The 22,892-nt window shown below is 44.8% G+C and overlaps 1 protein-coding gene and 1 long non-coding RNA gene across 9 annotated transcripts in view; one reads left to right on the top strand and one right to left on the bottom strand.

The window, feature by feature from the left end:
- rreb1a (ras responsive element binding protein 1a) overlaps positions 1-22,841 on the bottom strand; it is a 64,196-nt gene extending 41,355 nt beyond the window's left edge. For 4 of the 8 annotated variants that reach the window (XM_071484368.1, XM_071484369.1, XM_071484366.1 and 1 more), the window contains exon 1: positions 22,202-22,841. Coding sequence is in view for 5 of the 8 variants with exons in the window: in XM_071484366.1 (XP_071340467.1) it covers positions 22,202-22,241 (40 nt within the window). In the remaining 3 variants the exon portion in view is untranslated. Of the gene's footprint in view, positions 1-20,226; positions 20,632-22,201 lie in introns of those variants that run through there. The other 4 variants (XM_071484363.1, XM_071484364.1, XM_071484365.1 and 1 more) reach the window with 1 other exon arrangement.
- LOC139624938 (uncharacterized) lies at positions 9,978-14,829 on the top strand. The gene is made up of 3 exons (XR_011691789.1): positions 9,978-10,385; positions 10,932-11,124; positions 14,033-14,829. It is a non-coding gene; the product is annotated as an uncharacterized lncRNA (long non-coding RNA).
- Positions 22,842-22,892: the final 51 nt, after the last annotated feature.

The raw sequence follows: 22,892 nt of genomic DNA, 5'->3' as shown, positions 1-22,892 counted from the left end.
GGTTTTTTCTCATTAGAATAAACTGAATTCACTGCTTCTGTAAAAACTTCTAACTGTTATCTGCTGATAAAACAAACACACACACACACACACACACACACACACACACACACACACACACACACACACTCAGACATACACCTGTAGGCTGTTTTACTGGAAACAGGGCGTATCATTACGGTCTGCTGCAGTGTTTCACAATCCACACTGATACAGCTTGGATGGAGTGGATGGAGCGGGTCGAGCGAGGTTGGAGTGAATGGAGGAGAGAGAGAGAGAGAGTGATGAACAACTGGGCGTGGAGGGAGCGTTCGCTGACTAAAAAAAAAGGAAGTGAGAGAAGAAGAAGGAAAACATAAGAAAGAAGTGAACGTCTTGTCAGAGAGAGAAAATCCAGTCAGACCAGACGAGCCGCTGCTCTCCTCATCCTGCACTAAACTCTGCCCTGATTGGCCGGCTGCCCGCCACCCTCCCTGTAACCTCAATGCTGATTGGCCGCCAGGACTGTGGCCCTGGCTAACTGCCCAACTCCTGCCTCAAGGACATCAACACCTCCTCCCCCACCTCCCTCCTCTCTCTCTTGTTCTTTTTACTGCTCGCTCGCTCCGTTTCTTCACAGCGCGAGCATCCTTATCAACTGTTCAAACCACACACAGATGAGTCAGTACATGCAGTTACTGGTTAACTTTCTGTTCAAGTCTGATCATGTGCTGAGTGACACCGAGAAGTTTCTTAGATCTTTGTATAAACGGAGCAGAACTGAAAATAGATTGAAGCCTCTCAGGCTCTTTAAGATGCCTCGACACGCCTCATTCTGTACCTCATGTATGATGCCTTCACATGTGGCATGATGGTTAAAAAACCGCCCGAATGATAAAAACGTCCTTAAACATCCACATTATTCTAAATTCAAGGGGAGATCCCAGAGTTTCAAAATATGAGGAGCTGATACACAGGAAGCTGTATGTGAAGGGCTGAGGTGACGGTGGTCAGATCCTGTACTGCAGCAATAACACCACACTGCACAAATACTTTAAAGTATTAAAAGTAGAGCTACTCAAGTAAGTGATATTCTGTTAAATATTATATAATGACAGTATTTAAGTATCATTTAAGTACTCATGCACTAATGCTGCTTTCATTTTAGGTGACTGAGGTGGAGCTAATTCTTAACTAATTTAAAACAGAGCTGAAGACTTACTTAATTAGTGAAGTAACAGTCGTCAGTACAACACCGACCTCTGAAATGTAGTAAAGTGAAACTATAAAGAGACATTAAAGCAAAGTACAAGTACCTCAGGTTTCAGTACAGCACGTGAGTAAATGTACTCAGTTCATTTCCACTACAGCTTCTTATGAAGCCCTGAAGTTCAACTGTTTTAGTATCACACTGACACAAGAAATAAACTACTCTAACACAGAGGAAATTAACGCCGGAGCAGGGTCCTGGCTTGTTTAGAGACGCTTCGCCCTGTCATTACCACAGGACGCTTTCAGGCGCTCTAACGAGGCCTTTAAGGCGCTTCTGGAGCCTGTTCAGCTTCATTTAAAAGCCTGAATGATGCCTTCAGGCTCCACAGCAGCAGATACACACACACTGCATGATAACTGACTCTTCAGTATGAAGTCAAGGAGGACGATGCTCAGACGATAAAGGAGATGTCTGCAGCGGGTTCATGATGATGTCTCATGATGTTTGTCAAACAGAGAGCGAGCTGCTGGTTCCGCCCGTCATGACGCAGCAGTATTACTTCCTGTATTTGAGCACGGGCTGATTCCTCATATGAACATGGGAAAGACAAGAAAAATGAAAAGGCTGCAAAAACTCAAATCAGCTGACTTCTTATGAGCAGCGTGTGTTTATGTGTGTGTGTGTGTGTGTGTGTGTGTGTGTGTGTGTGTGTGTGTGTGTGTGTGTGTGTGTGAACACAGACAGAGGCTCATCTCTTTTTCCAGCTTTCTTCTGTAATTACAGCCACAGTGGTGGTGGAGGGAGGGGGCAGCAATAAGTCAGAATGTGAAGGGAGGGGGGTGGGGGGGTCCCTGTCAACATGGTGAGCAGCTGTCTCTCTCTCACACACACGCACACACACACACACACACACACTCACACAAACAGGTGTCGGAGACAGCCAACGACCTCTGCTCTCTCCTCTGTTAGACCTCTATTCATTCACACCACGCTAACAGATGCTAACCTGGACGTGTGTGTGTGTGTGTGTGTGTGTGTGTCTGTGTCTCACTAAAAGCGTTATTCACTTGCGAGTCACCAGATGCTAACCTGCAGCACCGACTTATGACACTGTTCTTGTCATTCTGCCAAACACTTGTGCTGCTGCTGTTGCCGTGGTTTCACCAGATCATGCGTTTTCACTGTTAACCTGACACTGACACTGACACTGACACACACACACAGTCCAGTTTAGGGCTGCAAGTCGTCGGTTCATCAACAAATTATTACTCTTTAATTGAAAAGTAAAAAAATGATCAACAAATCTCTCTGAGCTGAAGCTGACGTCTTCAAAAGTTATTCTGCTCGACCAAAAGTTCAAATATTCAGTTTACAGTGACACATGAAGCAAACCTTCTCATGTCAGAGCAAATACAGCTCAGGTTTACACAACTGTTGCTTGAAAAAAGACCAAGCATCAACCTCCAGGTCTGAAACATGAAGCTGAGAGCTGCAGTTCCTCTAACGACCACTAGAGTCTGGCTCCAGCAGTGAGTCAGTCCCCAGAGACTCCCATGTTCAAATGTCCAACTTTACAGCAGAAACAAACATGTTTACAGCCTGGTACAGAAACTGTTCTGGTCTCTAGAGATCATTTCCTCCTTCATGACACCTGTACGGCTGAATTTATACAACTCACCTGTTTATGTTTTATTGGGGACTAAAGTGATGGAGAATTTAGGGCATGGTTCCACACATCCCACTTCTTTGACCATATTTGGATTATCTGAGAGTTAGGGGGCGGAGTCAGGCGCTGCCAAGATGGCGACAGCGGAGCAGCTCACTCTGAGCTTCAGAAAACTGTGGGTGACATCACAGAGGCTCCGCCCATCTTTATTTACATTCTCTGGAAATGACCTGAAGATGATTCGGTGATAACTCAGCTGCTGGATTAGTCTATTATCACCATTACCGTAACAGGATGGTGAGGTGTATGATGGGATATGGAGTCATTTCATTAACAGCTCACAGACACTCCTTCTTCCTCCTCTGAGTTCTGACGATTCATTTTCATCAATTAAAAAAACATTTTCCGACGTGGCTGGAAAATTTCTCTCCTTCCTCCTTCAACTCTTTTCTTTCTTTCTTTCTTTCACGCCTCCATCACCTCAGACATCCATCCATCCCCCCCTGCAGGAGTCACTCTCCTCCTCCCTCCATCCTCCTCCAGCAGTTGTCTCTGTGCTCAACAAGCGACACATTCATCCCCTATAAATCCACACACACACACACACACACACACACACACACACACACACACACACACACACACACACACTCTCTTACACAAACAGCAGCTGGCACACACACCGCCTGCATATCTGCTAACACAACTGGAAGTGTGTGTAAATGTGTGTGTGGGTAAGAGAGTCCACATATTTGCAGGCTGACAGATACTGGTGTGTATCAGAGAGGAGAAGTGGGAGGGAGAGGCAAGTCCCCACACACACACACACACACACACACACACACACACACACACACACACACAGCTGGCCACATCTATTACACAGTGTGTCCTCTGCTTCAACAGGCTGCTGTTCTCTCTCTCTTCAGTCTGTCTATCAGAGAGTGTGTGTTCTCTGCAGAGATGCTTCAGTTCGACACCAACTGACTACAACTGCTGCCACCAAGTGTGTGTGTGTGTGTGTGTGTGTGTGTGTGTGTGTGTGTGTGTGTACCAGTCATTCAGAGACCTCTCTAACCTGCAGAGCTGAAACAACTCGTCTGTTAATCAGAGTCGATGGCTGAGCAGTGAAGGCAGCAGAAACTCTGCTACACGCCGAGCTAAATGCTAACGAGTGCAGCGCTGTGAAACCTGCACAGCTCACATCAGCCTCTCAGGCTGGAAACAGACCAGCAGGATGACGATGTACTGAACTACTGCTGCACATGTGACACGAACAAAACCAGTTCAATCTGTCTGTGCACAAAAAAAAACAACTGCTCAACTAAAACTCCAGAGTCTCGTCTGCGCTGGGTCACGTTTTCTGTCTCTGATGTGTAGAGTGTGTGTTGAGCTACTGAGGTTTCATGTTCGATTTCTCACAATGACACAAGTAAAGATTCAACACAGGAATATTTTCTGGTTTTGACCCGATGCTTGAAATAACAAGACATTTCGTTGTGTTTCAGGTGTGTGAGACGAAAACTGATTCTCTGATTAGTCATGAATATAAACACACACACACAGCAGATTATTATGTCACTGATTTAAGTGATAAAGTCTCACAACAGTTTGGTGTGTGTGTGTGTGTGTGTGTGTGTGTGTGTGTGTGTGTGTGTGTGTGTGTGTGTGTTATTTTAGTGTAATGTGTGTGTTGCTTGAGGCCTCAGAGCATGCTCATACACGCCAAAGCCGGTTTGAGCTGTGGACTTATTCATCACACACACACACACACACACACAGAGTCGTCCTGTATTTCAGGTGATGAAAGCACTGTGAGGGTTTAGTTTGCATACAGACAGAGATGGAGAGAAAAGGAGGAGGAGGAGGGACGAGGAGTCACACCCAGCTCCTATTGTTGTTGTAACTCCAGTAGCAGCAGGAGGAGGAGGAGGAGGAGGAAGATGTTTTCTTTCAGAGCCGGTCCACATTAAACCATTTAAATTTGTCTTTTTCATTTAGTTTCAGAGTGTGTGTCTGTGTGTGTTTAATTAAAAGGAGGGAAGAAGAGATGAGGGAGCCCGGAAAGAAGACAAGGAAAGGAGGTGAGTGAGGGAGGAAGTACACAAGGAAAGGAGATAGGAGGGAGAAAGAGGACAATGGAAGGAAAAGAGACTAGAGAAGGAGACAGTAGGGAAGAAAGGAGACAAGAAGAGGGGAGATGAAGGAGGAAGGAAAGGAGACGATGAGAGCAGGTTAGGGAGGAGGAAATAGAGACAAGGGAAGGAGATAGGAGGGAGGGAGGAAAGGAAGTTTTTCTGAGTTAAACTGGTCCAAACTGGAAAAAGTTTGTCTCCTCGGCAACAACAGCTGTTTAAATTACTAACACACACACACACATACACACACAGATGTGGGATGGGAGGGTTGCAGCCACCAAGGACTCTGATTGGCCGAATGTCTGGCCTTGTACTTTAGTCTGTATCAGAGGGAGAGAGAAGGGAGGAGGAGGAGGAGGAGGAGGAGGAGGAGGAAAGAAAGACAGAAAGTGGGAGAAAAAGTCAAGAAGAAAGAGAGAGATTATGGATGAGGAGGAAAGCAAGGAAAGGAGAGAGGGGAGGAGGGAGAAAGACAGGGATAGAGCACCAGTAGGAGAGAGGAGGAGGAAGACAAAAAGACTGAGGAAAGAGGAGGAGAAAAAGTAATGGAGAGGACAGGAAAAGGAAAGGAGGAGTTAGAGATGAAAGAAGGAGAAATAAAAGGAGAAAGAAAGGAGGTGGAAAGATAAACCAGGAGAAAAGGTTGAAGAGGAAAAAGAGGAGGGGGAGGAAAAATGAAGTAGTACACAGACAAAGGAAATGAGGGGCTAGGGAGGAAAGAAGAGAGAGGAGGAGGACGGGGGAGGAGTTAGAGAGGAAAGAGAGGATGAGATAAGAGGCAGAAAGTTGAGGAGAAACTTGGAGGTGATAGAGAGAAGGAAGGAAGGAGGGATGAGGAGGAAAGAGAGGAGCAGCATCTCTGAGGCCTCAGCTGAACTGAATCATCTAATTACATCTGAGCCGACATGAAGGCTGAATTCTTCAGACACAAAGACGACCTTTATTGTGAAAAGAGGGGAAGTCTCTCTCTCTCTCTCTCTGTCTCTCTCTCTCTCGCTCATCCTGTCTTCTCTCCATCACCTCTTCATTTCTCCCTGTTGATGTCCTTCTGTTTTTATTTTATATGCAACTTTCACATTAAATCCATTTTCTCATATGTAAATCTGTTGATCGGTTTGAATTGACTGTTTCCAGCTGTGTAACAATGATTCAGTTCATGAGACCGGGACCTGTCAGCAACTGTATTGATTATCAATCAGCCCTGACTGTGCAGAGGTGGAGGGTTTGAATCCCAGCGAGGCCGTGCACACCGTGTCTGCGTGTCCACCCGTTCAACTTTAGCCGTGTGTGTTTTACAGCATCTCTTTACGGGGCAAGAGCAAAGGGCCGCTCAAGATAAGCAGTTAATGTGTTACTGAGGGGGGGGGGGGGGACTTTGACAAAGTCCAACTCTTCAGGCACCACTGATCTCCTTTCTCCTCCATCTCTGGGCCTGACGCTGCTTATCGGTGCTGAAACAACACGGCCGTATCCTTCACTTCCTGTCTGAAGAGGAAGCAGGATGCAGAGGAAGGTGGGGGGAGTGGGGGGGCTGCAGGGACTGAGCATTCTTCTGCCCAACTGACCCCCCCACCGCATGTTAGGGTTTGAACAGCCAGATCAAAAACAGCTGATTTCAGCCTTTCTTAAAGCTTTTATTTTGAAATGCTGCAGAAGTAAACAGTTTTTAGGAAAATGACCAGGAAACTGAAAGCTCTGACATTACCTTACTGACTGTGGTGGACAATAGCGTCTTAAAGGGACAGTCCATGGTTTTACCAAGAGCTACAAACTACAAAAAGAGAGAGGAGGAGGAGGAGGAGGAGGAGGATGAAGAGGAGGCAATGAAGGAGAAAAGGGGGACATGAAAGAAGTGAGGGAGGAGGAGGAGAAGACAGAGATGAAAGGGGAGGAAGAAATGGAGGAGTAGTAGGAGGGGAAGAAGAGAGAGGAGTGGGGTTGAGTGGATGAAAGGAGGGAGGAAAGGAGGAGTACGTCAAAGAGGAGTGAGAGGAGAAAATGAAAAAGAGGGATGAGCAGAGGAAAGGAGTGAGAGGAGATGAGGATGAAAAAAGGAGGGGGAGAAGGAAAAAGAGAGGACAGGAGAGAGGAAACAAGGAGAGGAGAGGTGGAGACATGATGAAGAAAGAGTGTGTGTGTGTGTGTGTGTGAGCGTGTTAATGTGTGTGTGTGTTGGGCGTGGTGTTGTGGAGGACCAGGTTTCAGTTGAGTGAAAAGACTCAGAGCCTCTTTGTGTGTCTGCCTCCAGGACAACACACACACACACACACACACACACACACACACACTTTAAGGTGCACCTTTGTGTGTTTATTCATAGGTGTGTGTCCCACCACAGCACTTTCCCATGGGAGGGTTTATTGTCTTTTCCACTAAAAGCTGAATGGAGTTTGGTGGGCACACCTACTCCTACTGCAACGCCCCCCCCCCCCCCCCCCACACACACACCTGAGTCTACACACACACACACACACACCTAGGCCCCATCCCCCCAACACACACATCCCCCATCACCTCCAAACACACACATCCCCTGTTTAAAAACACACCAACAGAACTACAGTTTACTTTGTTGTATTTTTTTTCATTTTTAACCGTTTTTAAATAAATTCCTTTTACAGCTGCAACAATTGGTCGATTAATCAGATTAATCAATCACCAAATCAGCAAGAAATAATAAATGAATCACTTTACATGTGTTTTTAATATCAAATATTTGATGGTTCCAGCTTCTCTCATGTGAGGATTTAATGCTTTCCTGTGTCATACACGACAGTAAACTAGATATTTTGGGGTTTTGGACAAAAATAATGGACATATTAATCAGGCCGCCGTCATCCTGAACTCCCTTTTACTGCTGAGAGTAAGAGAGACAGAAATGACGAGAAAGGTTGAGAAAGAAGACGTGTGAGACGGAGAGCGGACGGAGGGAGAGATGCAGGCAGAGCGGTGCAGAGACATGGAGTCATCGTGTCCTCAGGTATCTCAGTGTTTCTGAACGTTTTGTCTGCAGACAGAGACTCTCAGCCTTCACACACTGAACTTCACTGACAAAACCCTGTGTTTAACATTCAGCTGCCACACTAAATAAAACACCTCCGGCCTCCTCAGAGAGCAACGTGTCCATCAACTGAAAATTAATGTGATAGTTTCATCAACATCATCATAATTATTATTAACGTATTAAACTCAGTGACGTGCAGTGTTTCAGATTTTGTCCAATGACTGAAGAGGCTGAATGTGTGTGTCATCTTGATAATAGCATGATGGTGCTGCTGTGTGTGTGTGTGTTAAGGCAGGACTCATTTCCAGAACCTGTAATTATTGCTGTTGTGTGATGGGTTGGTGTGTGTGTCTGAGAGTGTAATCCCTGAAACCATACAATGGTGTAACCAGTGTGTGTGTGTGTGTCATTGCTAAATACAGTGAGGATGATAATTAGTCAAAAGCATGTCTGGGACACTCACACACTCACACACACACACATGTTGCATCTTCAAATTAAAAGCATCTTTCTATTTCTCTTCTTCACTGTTACATTTTCAGACACTAACGATAAATGACAGGAGTTACACTACTTCACGTGTCGACATGATTAAGTGAAGAAATAAGGACGGTCATTGATTAAAATTTAAAAAAGGTGGAGTGTCACTGTTACTGTGAGACAAGGGCGGCGACGGAAAAATAAATCACGTTTCCAGAGAAGCTGAGTAAAGGTGAAGAAACCTAAAAACATAAAGTGTGAGGAGGAGGGAGGAGGAGAGGGAGGAAGGTGACAGAGGGAGGAAGGAGGAGACGACGGGATTTCAAATCATGTGGAAGTGAAAACGTCGTCAGAATTTACTCCTTTAATCTAACTCAAGTTCTAGGTTTTATCAAAAAGATGTTTTCAATACAGTTTTAAGTCAGATATCAGAGAAGACAAGAGGAGGAGAGGAGAGAAGAGGAGGGAAGGCAACAAGAAGAGGAAATGACACAAGAGGAGGAAACAAGGAGAGGAGAGGAAACATCATTTTTCTTAACTGGTCTCCTCCACCTCCCCAAAACACACACACACACACACACACACACACACACACACACACACACACACGGATGCTCAAGTAAACATGGATGGTATAAGAAAAAAGTCTGGGGGCTGTCAGCACTGCGGTCACCATGGTAACGAGGTGAGTCCTGTATTTGCAGAACAAACAATGGTACCTTTTCAGAGGAGGGAGGGGTGGTGCATGTATGTGTGTGTGCGCGTGTGTGTGTGTGTTTTAAATTGCACGCTGCATGCATGCATTCATGCCTATTAACGTGTGTGTGTGTGTGTGTGTGTGTGTGTGTGTGTGTGTGTGTTTGTGTGTGTTTGTGTGTGTGTGTGTCAGATTACAGCCTTGCTAACAGTCAGATTAATAGGGATTATGCGGCCTGGGTCTGTTTGCTCCATTCACAGGCTGCTGCTCCGTCAGGCTACTTAAACACAACTACACACACTCAGATTCACACTGGACATTCTCACTTTCTAATCAGAGGCTTTTAAAAGAAGCTGCGCTGATCGATCCCCAGAAGATTTCACATGATTCATCTCATCAATGCTCAGTTCTATAAAACAACCCTGAGCTCCTCACACTGTTCTGTGTGTGTGTGTGTGTGTGTGTGTGTAGAAACATCTCACTGCAGCAGTGATTGGTTTCTAAATGTGATCAGACTGAACCTGCAGTGTAGATCCGCCACAGTGACAGAAAGAGGAAATGGACTAACACACACTCACACGTACACACACACACACTTTACTGAAGTGATTGCGGTTAAAACTCAATCTACCTGCATTGACTTAACTGCCATAAAGTGCACTGTTATTTCTCTCTCTCTCTCTCTCTCTCTCTCTCTCTCTCTCTCTCTCTCTCTCTCTCCCTCTCTCCCTCTCTCCCTCCCTCCCTCCCTCCCTCCCTCCCTCCCTCTCCCTCTCCCTCTCTCCCTCCCTCACCCCTCTTTCCTCCCTCTCTCTCTCTCCAATCCTGCAGCAGAGTAGCAGCCAGCTGACAAAACTGTTTAGTCAGCAAGAAAGGTGAGTGGGGGAGGAGGGCGAGCGAGCTAGGGACAGACAGAGAAAGACACAGAGAGAGAGACACTGGCAACCTCCCTTCAGAGCCACCATCATGCTTAGTGTGTGTGTGTGTCTTCTTTGACTTTTCACTCATTAAATCCTGGATCTGACTTTTTGCTTTGACTTTTATATTTTAGAATAAATCTTCTCTTTCTCTACAAAAACAAATAAACTTTTTCAGTTTCTTCGGTTGAACAGATTTTTTTTGGTCGGCCGTGTTAACCCTTTCCTCCCACAACAGTGCTAACTGCTGATACAACCATGTATTAGACCTGAAAGCTCCAGAGCAAACTAGTAAGTGGACATTGAGCGGAGACGGTCTCCTGCTGGCATTTTAATTTTTACTAAAGTCATTTTTTTATTCACTAAAACTACTATTTTAACATTTATATTTTTCATATTTAGTGAAACTGAAGAAGGCAGTGTGATACAGTTGAAAGCTCAAAGTGATTAAGAGGAACTCAGTTTAGTCAACGTTCAGACTCCAGGAAGAACTTTTTTTTTCTGGCTGCCGACTCGTGAATCAGGATAAGTGTTGACAAAAATCCTCCGGTCATCCAGACCTTTTGGCCTTTTGACCACATTTGCCTTGTCAAAATAAAATTCAGTAGAGCTACTGCATTCTGCAAAACAGGAACACAAAGCTATAGAGTTTTTGGGTTTTCCTGTGAATTTTACTTTGAAAAGACCAAGCAGGAAACACTTCCTCACTTTGCGTGGCAGCAGTTTAGAGAGTTTAGACTTTAAAAGCTTGAGCTGAAATAAACGAGGAAACTGCACAGTGGAGTTCAGTGACTTATTGTGACTGTTGATATGTTTGCTTGTGCTTTACTTTGATAGGACAGCAGGATGTCGTGGGCCGTAGCTGCAGGGTGGGGTCGCCTGAGCTGCTTCTTCAGCCTCTGCTGCGATAATAAAACTGCTCAAAGCCTGTTAACGTGAAAGTGACGGAGTGATGGACGGCGGAGGAATGAAGCAGAAGAGTCTCACAGTGGAGGACAGACCTGTTGTATGGGATGCCAGCAGAGCCTGAGTGAGTGTGGGTGTGGTGAGACTGTCTTACTGATAAGCAGCTTGTGGAGCCAACTACCACAGCATGGGAGTGTGTGTGTGTGTGTGTGTGTGTGTGTGTGTGGATATCAGCCATCACACACACACACACACACACACACACACTCACCCAGGGCCACCTTCAACCTGTTTGCAGCAAATAAAGCCGTATTTACTGCGAGTCCAAAGTCCGAGCAGCTCGGCTGTGAAAGAATGTCACAATGGATGGAGGGAGGAGGGAGGAGGGATGGAGCAGGGAGGGGGGAGGAAACAGAGGGTATATCTTAGAGGAGAGGGGGAGGAGCTGAGGAGATGAAAGGCCGGAGGAGGAGGATGCTCAGAGGCTTATCTCGGAGTTCGTTTATGATTTTATGTGTTTAAGACCAACGCGCTGCTGCTGCTTCTATTTAAAGGAGCAGGTCAACATCTCCGGGAAATGATTCTCTGACTGGTGAAGTTTGGTGAGAAAACTGATGCCACTCTCATGTCTGCATGTTAGATATCGAGCTACCGTTGGCAGCTGTTAGCCGTGAGGAGTGGCACTGTGCACAAAAAACACTCTTTGCCCTCAGACTCATGATTCAGTCAAATCTGAACACACAGACACGGCAGATATTATTCTGGATTCAGTGGGACTTTCTGGGGCTATTATTATCTCTGATGTCCATCCAGAATAAACCTCCAGAATCAGAGACAAAAGACGCCCCTGACAGATGCAGAACTTCATTCAGAATCTTCATGTTTTTACGTTTTCTTCAGAATCACAGTGATCCAGTGAGAGATGTCTGCGCATACATGGCTACACCGTTAACAGGAGCTGCTAATGGCTAATTCTGCAACATCATAATTGCTCCCCTTAATATAAGACATAGAATAATCTCATTATCTGTCAACTGGAGTCATTTTTACATGTGTTTACATGAGCTTTTCATCAAACCAGTAGATCTCACTTGTCATATGTTTCTCCTCTAAACTGAACAGGCATCCATGAATAAAGAGAGTCAAGAACATCCCACACAGGTAGTGAATTATTTCATTAGGAAAGAGGGAGGGAGAGGAACAAATAAAGGAGGATGGAGGGGTTAACAGGAAGTGAAGCAGCCTCTCATCAGGAGAGCAGAGGAGGAGATGGAGGAAGTGCAGAAACAATAGCTTCTCTCTCTCTTCAGTGTGTTGTTGGTCCATCAGAGACCCAGTGACGTGTCAGAGATGTTGTTCATCCTCTGCTGCTCAGCTTCCAGGAAAATTTCAACAACTCAGAAACAAAACAAAAAATAAAACCGTCACCACAGCTGATATTTGAACAGGAAAAGTTTGAGGGTAGAAAAACGTTGAGTCATTGGTGAGCTCGTAGAAAAAGTCTAGAAAATAACAATAAACGATCCGTGCACCAAATTTCAGCCTCATTCATGGAACACAAAGACGAATCTCATCCTGTAATCACTTGAATACAAAAAAACCACAAAAATAAACAGTGAAAAAAAATTCTTATCATCTCCAAACAAGCTGAGTTACATAAAATGTTCCTCTGTAATAAACTCATCAGGTCAAGGCCGAAGACAAACTGAACTACAACTGAAACACAAAGTTTCTACTGATCCTAGCTTCAAACCACCCACAGGTATATTCAACATCTGTATCTGAACATAATAATAATAATAATAATAATAATAATAACGAACTTTTCTGCCTCCAATACAAGACTTCATTTAAAAAACTGTGGTTTTAAAAAAAAACAAACTATAAAAGCAGATAAGCTTCAGCTGTTTGTCCATCTGTGATCACAGTGAAGAACTTAACAGAGGTGATTGATAAATTATTTGGTCTATAACATAATAATTACTAACTGTATATAAAGCATCTTTGACAACTAAGTTAAGAAGTACTTTAAAAACAGATTTACTACTAATCTGTTAAATAAACAGGTCATACAGAACAACACATCGGAGGACACAGAACTTTTTACAGACAAAACCAGTGGTCGACTGACCGAGAAAATAATGAATCTATAATTAAAACTTAAGTTTTCGTTAGTTTCAGCAGGAACTTCTGACATAAACAACAAACATCAGCCTCCTTCATGTGAACCAGCTGACAACAGCGATGTGCAGCTTCAAGCCAAACACACAAGATTGTAATATTTACTCATCTAACTATAGAGTATTCACTGCTATATAAAGACGGTGGTCTGAGTGTGTGTGTGTGTGTGTGCCAATATAACTGAGCTGCCTCTCGCCTAAATTTAAACTCAGTGACGAGACCACAAGGCAGTCCTGGTGGGTTCAGTGTGTGTGTGTGTGTGTGTGTGTTGACACCAATCCTACAGAAATACATGGGAGGAGGCCCACCAGACAACACGCAACACGCAGTGTGTGTGTGTGTGTGTGTGTGTGTGTGTGTGTGTGTGTGTGTGTGTGTGTGTGTGTGTGTGTGTGTGTGTGTGTGTGTCCTACATTAGTGCTATTCATCCCGTGTCTCAGGTTACACTCATCCTCCGCTCGTCTCTCCGTCAGGCCTCAGACTTCTGCTCTGAGCTCTCACCGCTCTATCGATCAGTTCATTGATTATCAGTCGTTAACGAGCATCAGCCGTTTACTAGGACCAGGTGATTTCAACAGGTGAGGTCATGTGACTGAGGTGTGTCCCACCAATCAGACTCATTCACTGCAAGTATTGACTTTTCTTTTAATCATTTAATCTGCCAATTATTGTCTTGATTAATCATGAAGTGTCACAGACAGAAGAGAAGCAGAAAGGAAAAAAAAAAGATTTGATCATCTAATTATTTTTCTTTTGAAGAACTAATTGACCTATTGCAGCAGCTCTGACTCATCATCAGATTAACCAATAGTTAAAGTCGTTGGTGTGATGTGTTTTTCTCTTTTATGAAGGTTGAGTTTTTCTGTGACAGATGAAGTCAGTTGTTCCGTCAGAGCGTCCTGATTGGACAACAACAGGAGGGAGGGAGGATGAGGAAGAAGCACATGTCGCTGAAAATCCTCAGGAGCACGACGGGACAGAAAATGAGCACAAGCACAAACCAGTTAAAGCTACGTCCTCCGACAACACTCATCCTCCACCTGTGACTCACCTCCACACCTTCAGACGCAGCGAGCATCCTGACTCACCGCCGACTCCTGCTACAACACCGCTTCCTGTTTACATCATTAGACGCTGCGTGATCGTTACCAAAGAAGAAGAGTTTTAACTGAGGAGGGTGAAGCGACGATGAGACAGCACTGTTTTTATTAACACTGAGTTCAGCAGGTTAAAACTCTGCTGACAGAAACGTTAGAGGAGAAGGAGAAGCAGCTTCTTTAACCACCACTGACGGGCTGACACCGACATCAGTATCTGTCACTATTTTATTTCACGTTTTAAAATGTTTGTGCCTTTAAAATAAAAAAAGAAGAAATGTGTCTTTGATTGAAGGAACAATAAAGTTAAAGAGTTTGAAACGGACTCAGCTGGTCTCTGGATCAAAGGTGGAGCTGCAGGTCTCTGTAGACGGGAGTGGGGGGAGGTGTCGAGCCTTTTGGTCCAGACAGAGGTGTAATAGTTTGACTCTCACCCATCCCCCACCCTCCACCCTCCTCCACACCTCTGTGTCTACATCCACCCGTCACCCCACCCAGACCAGACGTGACCAGCTGTGTCCCCGCCCTGATGAAGAAACTGGTTTTAAAGACATCAACATGCTCCACTGAAGAAAACCTGATACTGGACAACTTCCTGTTTCCTTCCTTTGGCCACATGAATAAGTTTCAACAATTATTTCCATTATTGATCCATCTGCCGATCAACTGATCAATCATCAGGTTTTAACTATGACAGTTTCCATAACATAATGAGCTGAACAACAGCTGCTGCAAAGACAACAAGGTCAGTAACATTTTCATTCATTCTCCATGTTGTTTCACCACTGGTAGTCCAGGCTGATGAGAGCCAATCAGGAGCCACCGTGGGCGTCTACATCATCGTTTCCAAAGGTCTCGGTTTGTGTCCGTCCAGACTACAACACAACCTGGAGGTTTAGACTAAAACGGGTCCAGCAACATTTCTGAAAGTCTCTGTTTTAGAGGCTGAAGAGCCTGGAGGAGAGTGGACGGAGGAGGAAGCAGAGAAGAAGAGATGAGTTTTCAAAATAAAACAGAGAAGAAGAGATTAGTTGAAAACTAAAAGGATGGAGACATCAGTTCGTCGCAAAAGACAAAATCAGCAAATCAACTGAGGATCATTTAACTCAAAACTTCAAAAGTCAGATTTTAAAAGTGACATGTTAAAGCTACAACTTAGGATTTATCATCGTTTCTTGATCAGCTGTTTTCTACTGGCAGCTTCACATCTTTATCTCGCACTATAGAGGAATCTCAAGGTCCAGAGTGAACAGAGGGACTTTAACAGATCACAACTCGTGCTCCTGAAGTCAACTTTCACCCCAAACACCCTGTTTCACCCCCTCTCCTCCCCCTCCTCCCCCTCCTCCCCACACCTTTCTGAGCTGTGTGTTAACCCCTCCTCCTCCTGTCGGTCGGGGGATGGAACATAATCTTATCTAAAAAAGGCGGGTCTATAAATAGAGGCTGGGCACAGAAAGAGAGGGAGACCGGGAGAAGGAGACAGAGGTGGCAACGCTGACGATCTGCAGCCGATGGTTGTTTGTGTGTTCTGGTGTTGCCTGATGCACAAACACAAAAACATGTATGTGTTGTGTTGTGTGTGGTAATCCGGAGTCGAGTCACGCCCCTGCAGCTCGCGCTCTGATTGGCTCTGACGTGTTCATGAGGCCAGGCCGAGGAAGAGGGGTGAAGCAGGTGAAGAGCAGCGGCCTGCTCGCTCTCTGTCACCTACACCCACATTTACATGTGTTTAAAGATGGTTGTGTTGTCACAGGAAACACACATCATGTTGAGCTCCAGTGATCAATAATAACACAATCCTTAATCTATACACAACTTTAAGACTGGAACTGACACGTTACACATCTGATTAATCGTTTTCCTGATTAACAGATTAAACACCTGAGTAAAACAACTGAAAACAGATGATGATGCTAAAATAAGGTGCAGCCGAGCAAACACACACACACACACACACACACACACACACACACAGACATGTTGATCTTTAATTTACAAACCTGAACCTTTTCAGCTCAAACACAAAGAAAAGAGTCGTCTGTTAACTAGTCGACTATTACAGCTCGTCATGTGATTCAGTGTGTGTGTGTGTGTGTGTGTGTGTGTGTGTGTGTGTGTGTGTGTGTGTGTGAGATAAATGGAAGTTAATGTGTCTCAGAGGGAGAGACGAGATCTTTTAATTAGCTGCTTCACTTCAGTCCCTGTGGACACAAACGTCCCACTGAGACTCCCCATTAACTCACACTCATTCACCCATTCATTCATACTGTTTGCACACACACACGCGCGCACACACACACACACACACACACACACACACACACACACACACACACACACACACACACACACACACACACACACACACACACAACCCCACATGACTACCCTGTAATTATCACTAATGTTCGCAGAGATAAAAAACATTCCTGTAATTACAACAATGAAATACTTTTAAATTTTAATTTTATTCATGTGTTTACTTTTATTTTGTTTGTTTTATTGTCTCGTATTCTCGTCATTATGTTAATTATCATTTTTATTTTTATTTTGTAGAAAACCTCAAATATTTAACTACACAAACACAGCGTTAATAAAAATACATACTGATAAAATTTTACATCCATACATGAAATAATCAGTAATAAATAAAGAGTCAGTTAAATGTTTTGTTTTTTTTTAATGATTTTCAGTATTTCCTAAAGGTAATGCTAACATACTATATATAATGTTTTTTATTATACATTACATTTCTTCAAATTTAAAATGTATTTTTACATGAATTTAAATATCTTTTAATCTTTCCCAATTCCATTAAATTTGGGTTTTTAAAAAAATCTAAATATTTAAAATAAATAATGCAAATAAAATATAAATCAATACAAAAATTCATGTAGTAATATATTTGTTTCAATAATATTTGGCCAGTGGTTGTTTTTTGTATTTTTCAAAATTATAAATCCTTTCATAAAATGAAGGCAATTTAATTTCACAAACTGTGATGAAATAAAAATAATAAAAACTAATGATAAATAACTCAAACAATATTAATTACAAATATAATAGTAAAATCAGGGAGAGGTTATTGTCAGAGACACAGACACTGATTACTGATATCAGTCATTAATAAATCAATCAGGGCTCAGTGCTGACTGAACAACGCGTTCACTAACAGTCTGTAAATGTTGGCGTCACAGTCGGTTGGTCTCCACTTTTATCACCTGCACAGAAGCAAAAACAAGCATCTCTTCATGCTGCATCATGTCTTTACATGACTGTAACTGCAGGCCGTGTGTGTGTGTGTGTGTGTGTGTGTGATTTCATTTCCCACAAAAAGCACTCACAATGGAGGATGCCCCGTCGCACAAGACAGTCTTTGTGTGCGAGTGTGTGTATATATTTGTGTGTGTGTGTGTGTGTGTGTGTGTGTGTGTGTGTGTGTGTGTGAGTGTGTGTGTGAGAGAGAGAGAGAGCGGGACACATCATCGACTACATCATCTGCCGTCAGCATTTTAAAATGTCCACCACCACAGAAGAGGACGATGAAAAAGGAGCTTTGACAGAAACACAACTGACCTCTGCGTCCGTCACACACAGATGACGTTTAGTTTAAACTTATACGAAAGTTGAATTTTCCATCAGCGTCATGAAGACATGTTGTCAGAAACACGCTGATACTGAAGGTACCAGTAAAACCAGTGTTTTCCACCTGTACTGACTGCAGCTTCATTAAACTGTTTCCTGTCTGTTCAGACTCTCACCGCTCTGGGTTCAGGTCCAGGATCAGGATCCAGGTCTGGTTTAATACAGAGGAGCTTCAGACACGACCTGTTTAAGCACATTTATCCAAACCCACTCATTTTCCTCACTGGAGCCACATTGTTTCTGGCGCCTGCAGCTTCTCCAACACGAGACGACGTGATGCTGATGGACATTAGCTGCGCTCCTCATCAAGTGCTGCAACTTCATTATTTCCATAACCAATGGACCTGCTGATTATTTTCTCATCACAATTTCCTACAGCACAAGCTGACGTCACTAAATGTCTTGTTGTGTCTGACAATCAGTTCATGACTCTTCACTCACTGTAATACAGGAGAGAAAGTCTGAGAACATGAAGCCATCAAAATGTCGGGCTTTTTTCCTTGGAAATTAACTTAAAAAATTACGCAGTTATCAATACAGCTGGTGATTTATTTTCTTTCTATCAACTAATTTATGAAACCACTAATCATTGTTCAATGCAGTCAGTGATTATATAATTAGAGACGACAGTTGAGTGATAAATAAAAGTGATTTTAGACAACAGGGCCGTGCTGCTGAAACCTAACACGGAGGGTCTCACACACTGAGCATCCTCTGCACAAAGACAGAAAACTGCAGCGCCGACGCTCACAAGACTCGACATCCACTTTGATGTTTTGATTAACACCCCACCCCCTCCCTCCACACACACACACACACACACACACACACACACACACACACACACACACACACACACACACACACACAAACACACACACACACAAACACACACAGCATGCATCTCCATTTGAAAACGTTGCCTCTGCTCAGTGAAACGAGGAGTTGAGACAAGGGAAGAGTGGACGGACGAGTTAAAGTTTCCCCCTCAGCAAGAAGCGCCTGTCGGAGGGAGGGAGGGAGGGAGGGAGAGAGAGAGGGAGAGAGAGAGAGAGAGAGAGAGAGATCTGCGCCTGTCGCAGAGGGCCCAGCTCGGCCTCAGTGTTGAATTTCGTAATGGAATGCTAACTGCTCATCCAGATCTCTCCTCCTCCTCCTGACAGAAGAGGAGGAGGAGAGGAGGACCAAAGACAGCAGGAATATCTGCTTTATCATCTTAGAACTCACTCAAAATCATCTAAAATGCATCAGCGCATCATTAGAGATGATAAAATCTACAAAATAATGTGAGATGAAGTTCCCTTAAACTCACCACCAAGGCCTTCAAATGCAACCATAGACTTACAGGAAACCTACATGGATCCTAAAGTGACTGTTCAACCAAATAAAAGTACAATAAAGCACAATAAAGCCACTGCAAACTCTCTATTGAGCATAACAGATGTCACTAAAAACAATAAATGCACTGTAGGAATATTCTTAAGATTAATAATCTGTTCAAGACGCCATAAAGTCAGATAGAGTCAATATAAAGTCACTGTGTGCACAACAGCTGCACTGAAGTCACTGTATATATACTGTAGGATTATCATAGAAACAGCACAGGAATTAAAGATAAAATAAAACACGATAAAGTGCAAGAACATGTCAAGTTTAAAGGCTGTTACAGAAGCAACGAAGTATACCTTCAGTGCAATGTCTCAATGATCCCAATTCTAATGTTTTCCGTGAAAAATAAGACATCTAATTTTATAAACTAATGTTTAATAATCAAAGATCCACATTAAATCCCTACACATGGACTCAGCAGGGGTTAGCATTAGCACTAGCTACTACAAGTCCTTGTTTTAATATCAGAGTCACACTAAGTGTAAACTCTGCCTCATTTGCTATAAAATCACATTTAACTGTCAAATACGCACTTTGAGTTTCTTCACAGGTACACTGAGGGATCACAAGATGCCGTAAAGTTGGATAAAGTTTGTACAAAGTTTACTACACACAGTAGAAACTGCCGTAAAATGATGCTGAGTGTGGTATAAACGCACTTTATCTGCCATGTGTACACTTTAAATCCCCACACACGGGCCCTGGAGGCGCTGGAGTCACTATAGCCTCAGCGGTCAGCACCACAAATTCATTAAAAAGCCTGAAATATTCAAACTTAAGTGGATTTTCTCAGTAAAAGTCGGGCTGAAGTTCCTCGGCAGGGAGAGAGAGGAAGGTAGAGAGACATCGAGAGAGGGGGAGAGAGAGGGGGAGAGAGAGGGGGGGTAAATCCCTAGCAACCATTATCTCACCAGTTCAGCCCTGAGCCCGAGAGGAGGAAGCCCATCAACTCATCTCTTCTCCCGGCGACTCAAACACCCAGACCCGGCCTCATCCATCAATCATTGACCCGGGACACTGAGAACAAAGTCCGGCCTCGGCGGAGCCGCTTTGCTCGGTTCACCGCCAGCATCCTTCGCCGCGAACCCGCCGCGGCCGGCGGCGCCAGCGGCGGCTTCAGCCGCTCACGAGTTCAGGAAGTCGACGGTTCGAGGCCGGAGACGCGTGAAAGTGTCCGGACACCCCGAGAGTTAACGGGCGAGACGGAAGTTAAAGCGGCGGCGATGTCGAAAGACAGAAAAGAGACCGGGGGGGTGAGGAGGAGGAGGGGGGGGGGGGGGGGGGGGGGGGGATGCAACAGGCGTCACGTCGATGCTGCTGCCGCGCGTCACCGGAGACCGCGGAAAAGTCTCCGAAACGCGGCGAAAAGTCTCCGAACAGCGACGGAAACTCACGCACGTCGAGCGGCTCCGCGGTCCGAGCCCCCCCGAGGCCGCTCCGCCGCCCGGGGGGGGGGCGGCGGCGCTTTCTCGCTCAATATGTCTGGGCAAGGTCACGGCAGCGGCGTCCAGCTAGCCGCCGTTAGCCAGGATGCGGCCGGAAACGCGGCGACTGGCCCTCCAAAATAAAACTTACACTGACAGCCCAAGTTGCTAATTATAGTGGATTTAACTTCTTTAAGCACATTTCTTTAGTTTATATAGATTCGCGTTAACATCTGAACATAACTACACACTTATACTAATATATACAAAGATATTAACCTCAGTTTAAATTTAGTTTTTAAGATGTGTGAGCAGTATTGATGCTCTGATGTGTTCACAGCAAGCATCAATCAACTACCCACTTTCTCCATTTGTGATAATAAAAATTTAACTATTTGATTATAAAAACGTTAGTTTTGGGGATTTTTTTTACAGCAGAAATGCAAAAATTCACTCCTTCCAGCTGCTCAAATGTGAAGATTTGAATCTTAGCAGACAGATAATCTGTGTTTTTGGACTATTGCTTGAATAAAACAATCGATCTGAACATATCGACAGTAGCAGCTTGAAGTGAGGTGACACCTTCAGATGGCTTTTGTTTCAGGAACAGCCCACATCCCACAAAACATTCACTTTACTGCCATGTACAACCTAAAAAAACAAATACTTACATCTGAGAAACTGGAGCCAGCAAATGCGGTTGACTAATTACTAATACAATTATTTGATTAACAAAACTATTCTCGTTGTCCCTGTTGGGTAAACCAATAGCGCTGGCCTGTCACTAAACTCTCTGTCACCCAGTATCACTTCATTCTCCACAAATGTTGTATATTCTCTGAAAATCTGACCCTTCAGAAAGAATCTGTGTCGGGTTAAAGCATCCGAAGTTCACTCAAGCCAACACATTTACAGGGAAACCACCTTCTCGTTTCACCCCGCAGCAACAGGTGGTTTTACTTTGAAAGCACGGACAGGAAGCAGCGGTGCTGGCTGCCGCTGACTTGCCGGTGTCTGGTCGCTTTACACATGGCCACTAACAGCGAGGCTCCGACCAAAGTGCACCCGAGATATGGATGCTCGACTCCGGCGGCGAGCAGACTTTGACCCCCCCCCCCGCCACCCTCCCCGCGGGGCAAAACCACCCAACAACAGCCCGTAACGTGCAAACGGGGGCAAAGTTGCACCAAAAGTGTAAAAAACAAGTTGTTAGTGACCCTGAGCTGAATGAGGAAGAGCCTGAATTCCACCGCTTGGATGCGCATCAAACTAGGAAGCAACACGGAGAGGAGAGAAAAACTATTATCCCTCCCCAACCGAGCCCACATCTCAGCTTAAACTCCACTTTCACGGCCTCAACAGGTCCGACCCCCCCCCCAGAACCGAGGCACCCGCCGGGCACCGACGAGGCGAGCGCACGGAGGCAGAAGGCGGCGATGGAGAGGCAGGAAGGCTGACTTACGCTGGACTTTGTTGGGGTTGGGCTGCTTGCGCCGAGACATCGTGGCGAGGATGATGATGGTGGTGGGGGCGATGGTGGTGGTGATGAACGGCGGAGATGGTGGATGATGAAGGGGGATGAAGAAAAAAGAGGGAGAGAGAGGCTGCAGACTCGCTCCGGAGAGGAGAGGAATCAAAATGGCGTTTCCGAAGGGATGTGCAAACTTGGACAAACTTTACTCCGCTTCTCCTCCTCCTCCTCCCCCCTCCCTCCTCCACAGCCTCCTCCTCCTGCTGCTTCTCTTCCTCCCTTCTCTCCCCTCCCGGAGGAAAGAAAGAAAACACTTCAGGAAAGAAGTCGTCGAGGGGAAAGCTTCAGTTTTTACTGGTTTTATCGTGAATTCCCTCCGGGCTCCCGGCTCCGTCTCTCTCTCTCGGTGTCTCTCGGTGTCTCTCGCTCTCTCTCACCCTGATAAGTAAAGCTCATCACGTGTTGCCTCAGTCTCCGGGGGACGTGGCCACCGAAGCATCTCTCACCGGAGGCCGACGTGACCGCGGAAATCTCCCGGTGCCGGCGCGTTCACGCACCGGCGCGTGATGGAGGGAGCGAGAACCGCATCATTTCACCGCAGCTCCCTCATCGACGCGCTTTTACCTCACTTTCTCTTAGTTTTCGCCATTTTTTTATTTATTTTTTTATTTATTTATTTTTT

This window comes from Trachinotus anak, unplaced genomic scaffold (assembly GCF_046630095.1).
Source record: "Trachinotus anak isolate AG129_WGS33_773 ecotype Australia unplaced genomic scaffold, CSIRO_AGI_Tana_v1 ptg000009l, whole genome shotgun sequence".
NCBI classification, from domain to species: Eukaryota; Metazoa; Chordata; class Actinopteri; order Carangiformes; family Carangidae; genus Trachinotus; species Trachinotus anak.
This window is presented reverse-complemented; position numbering and strand designations above follow the sequence as displayed.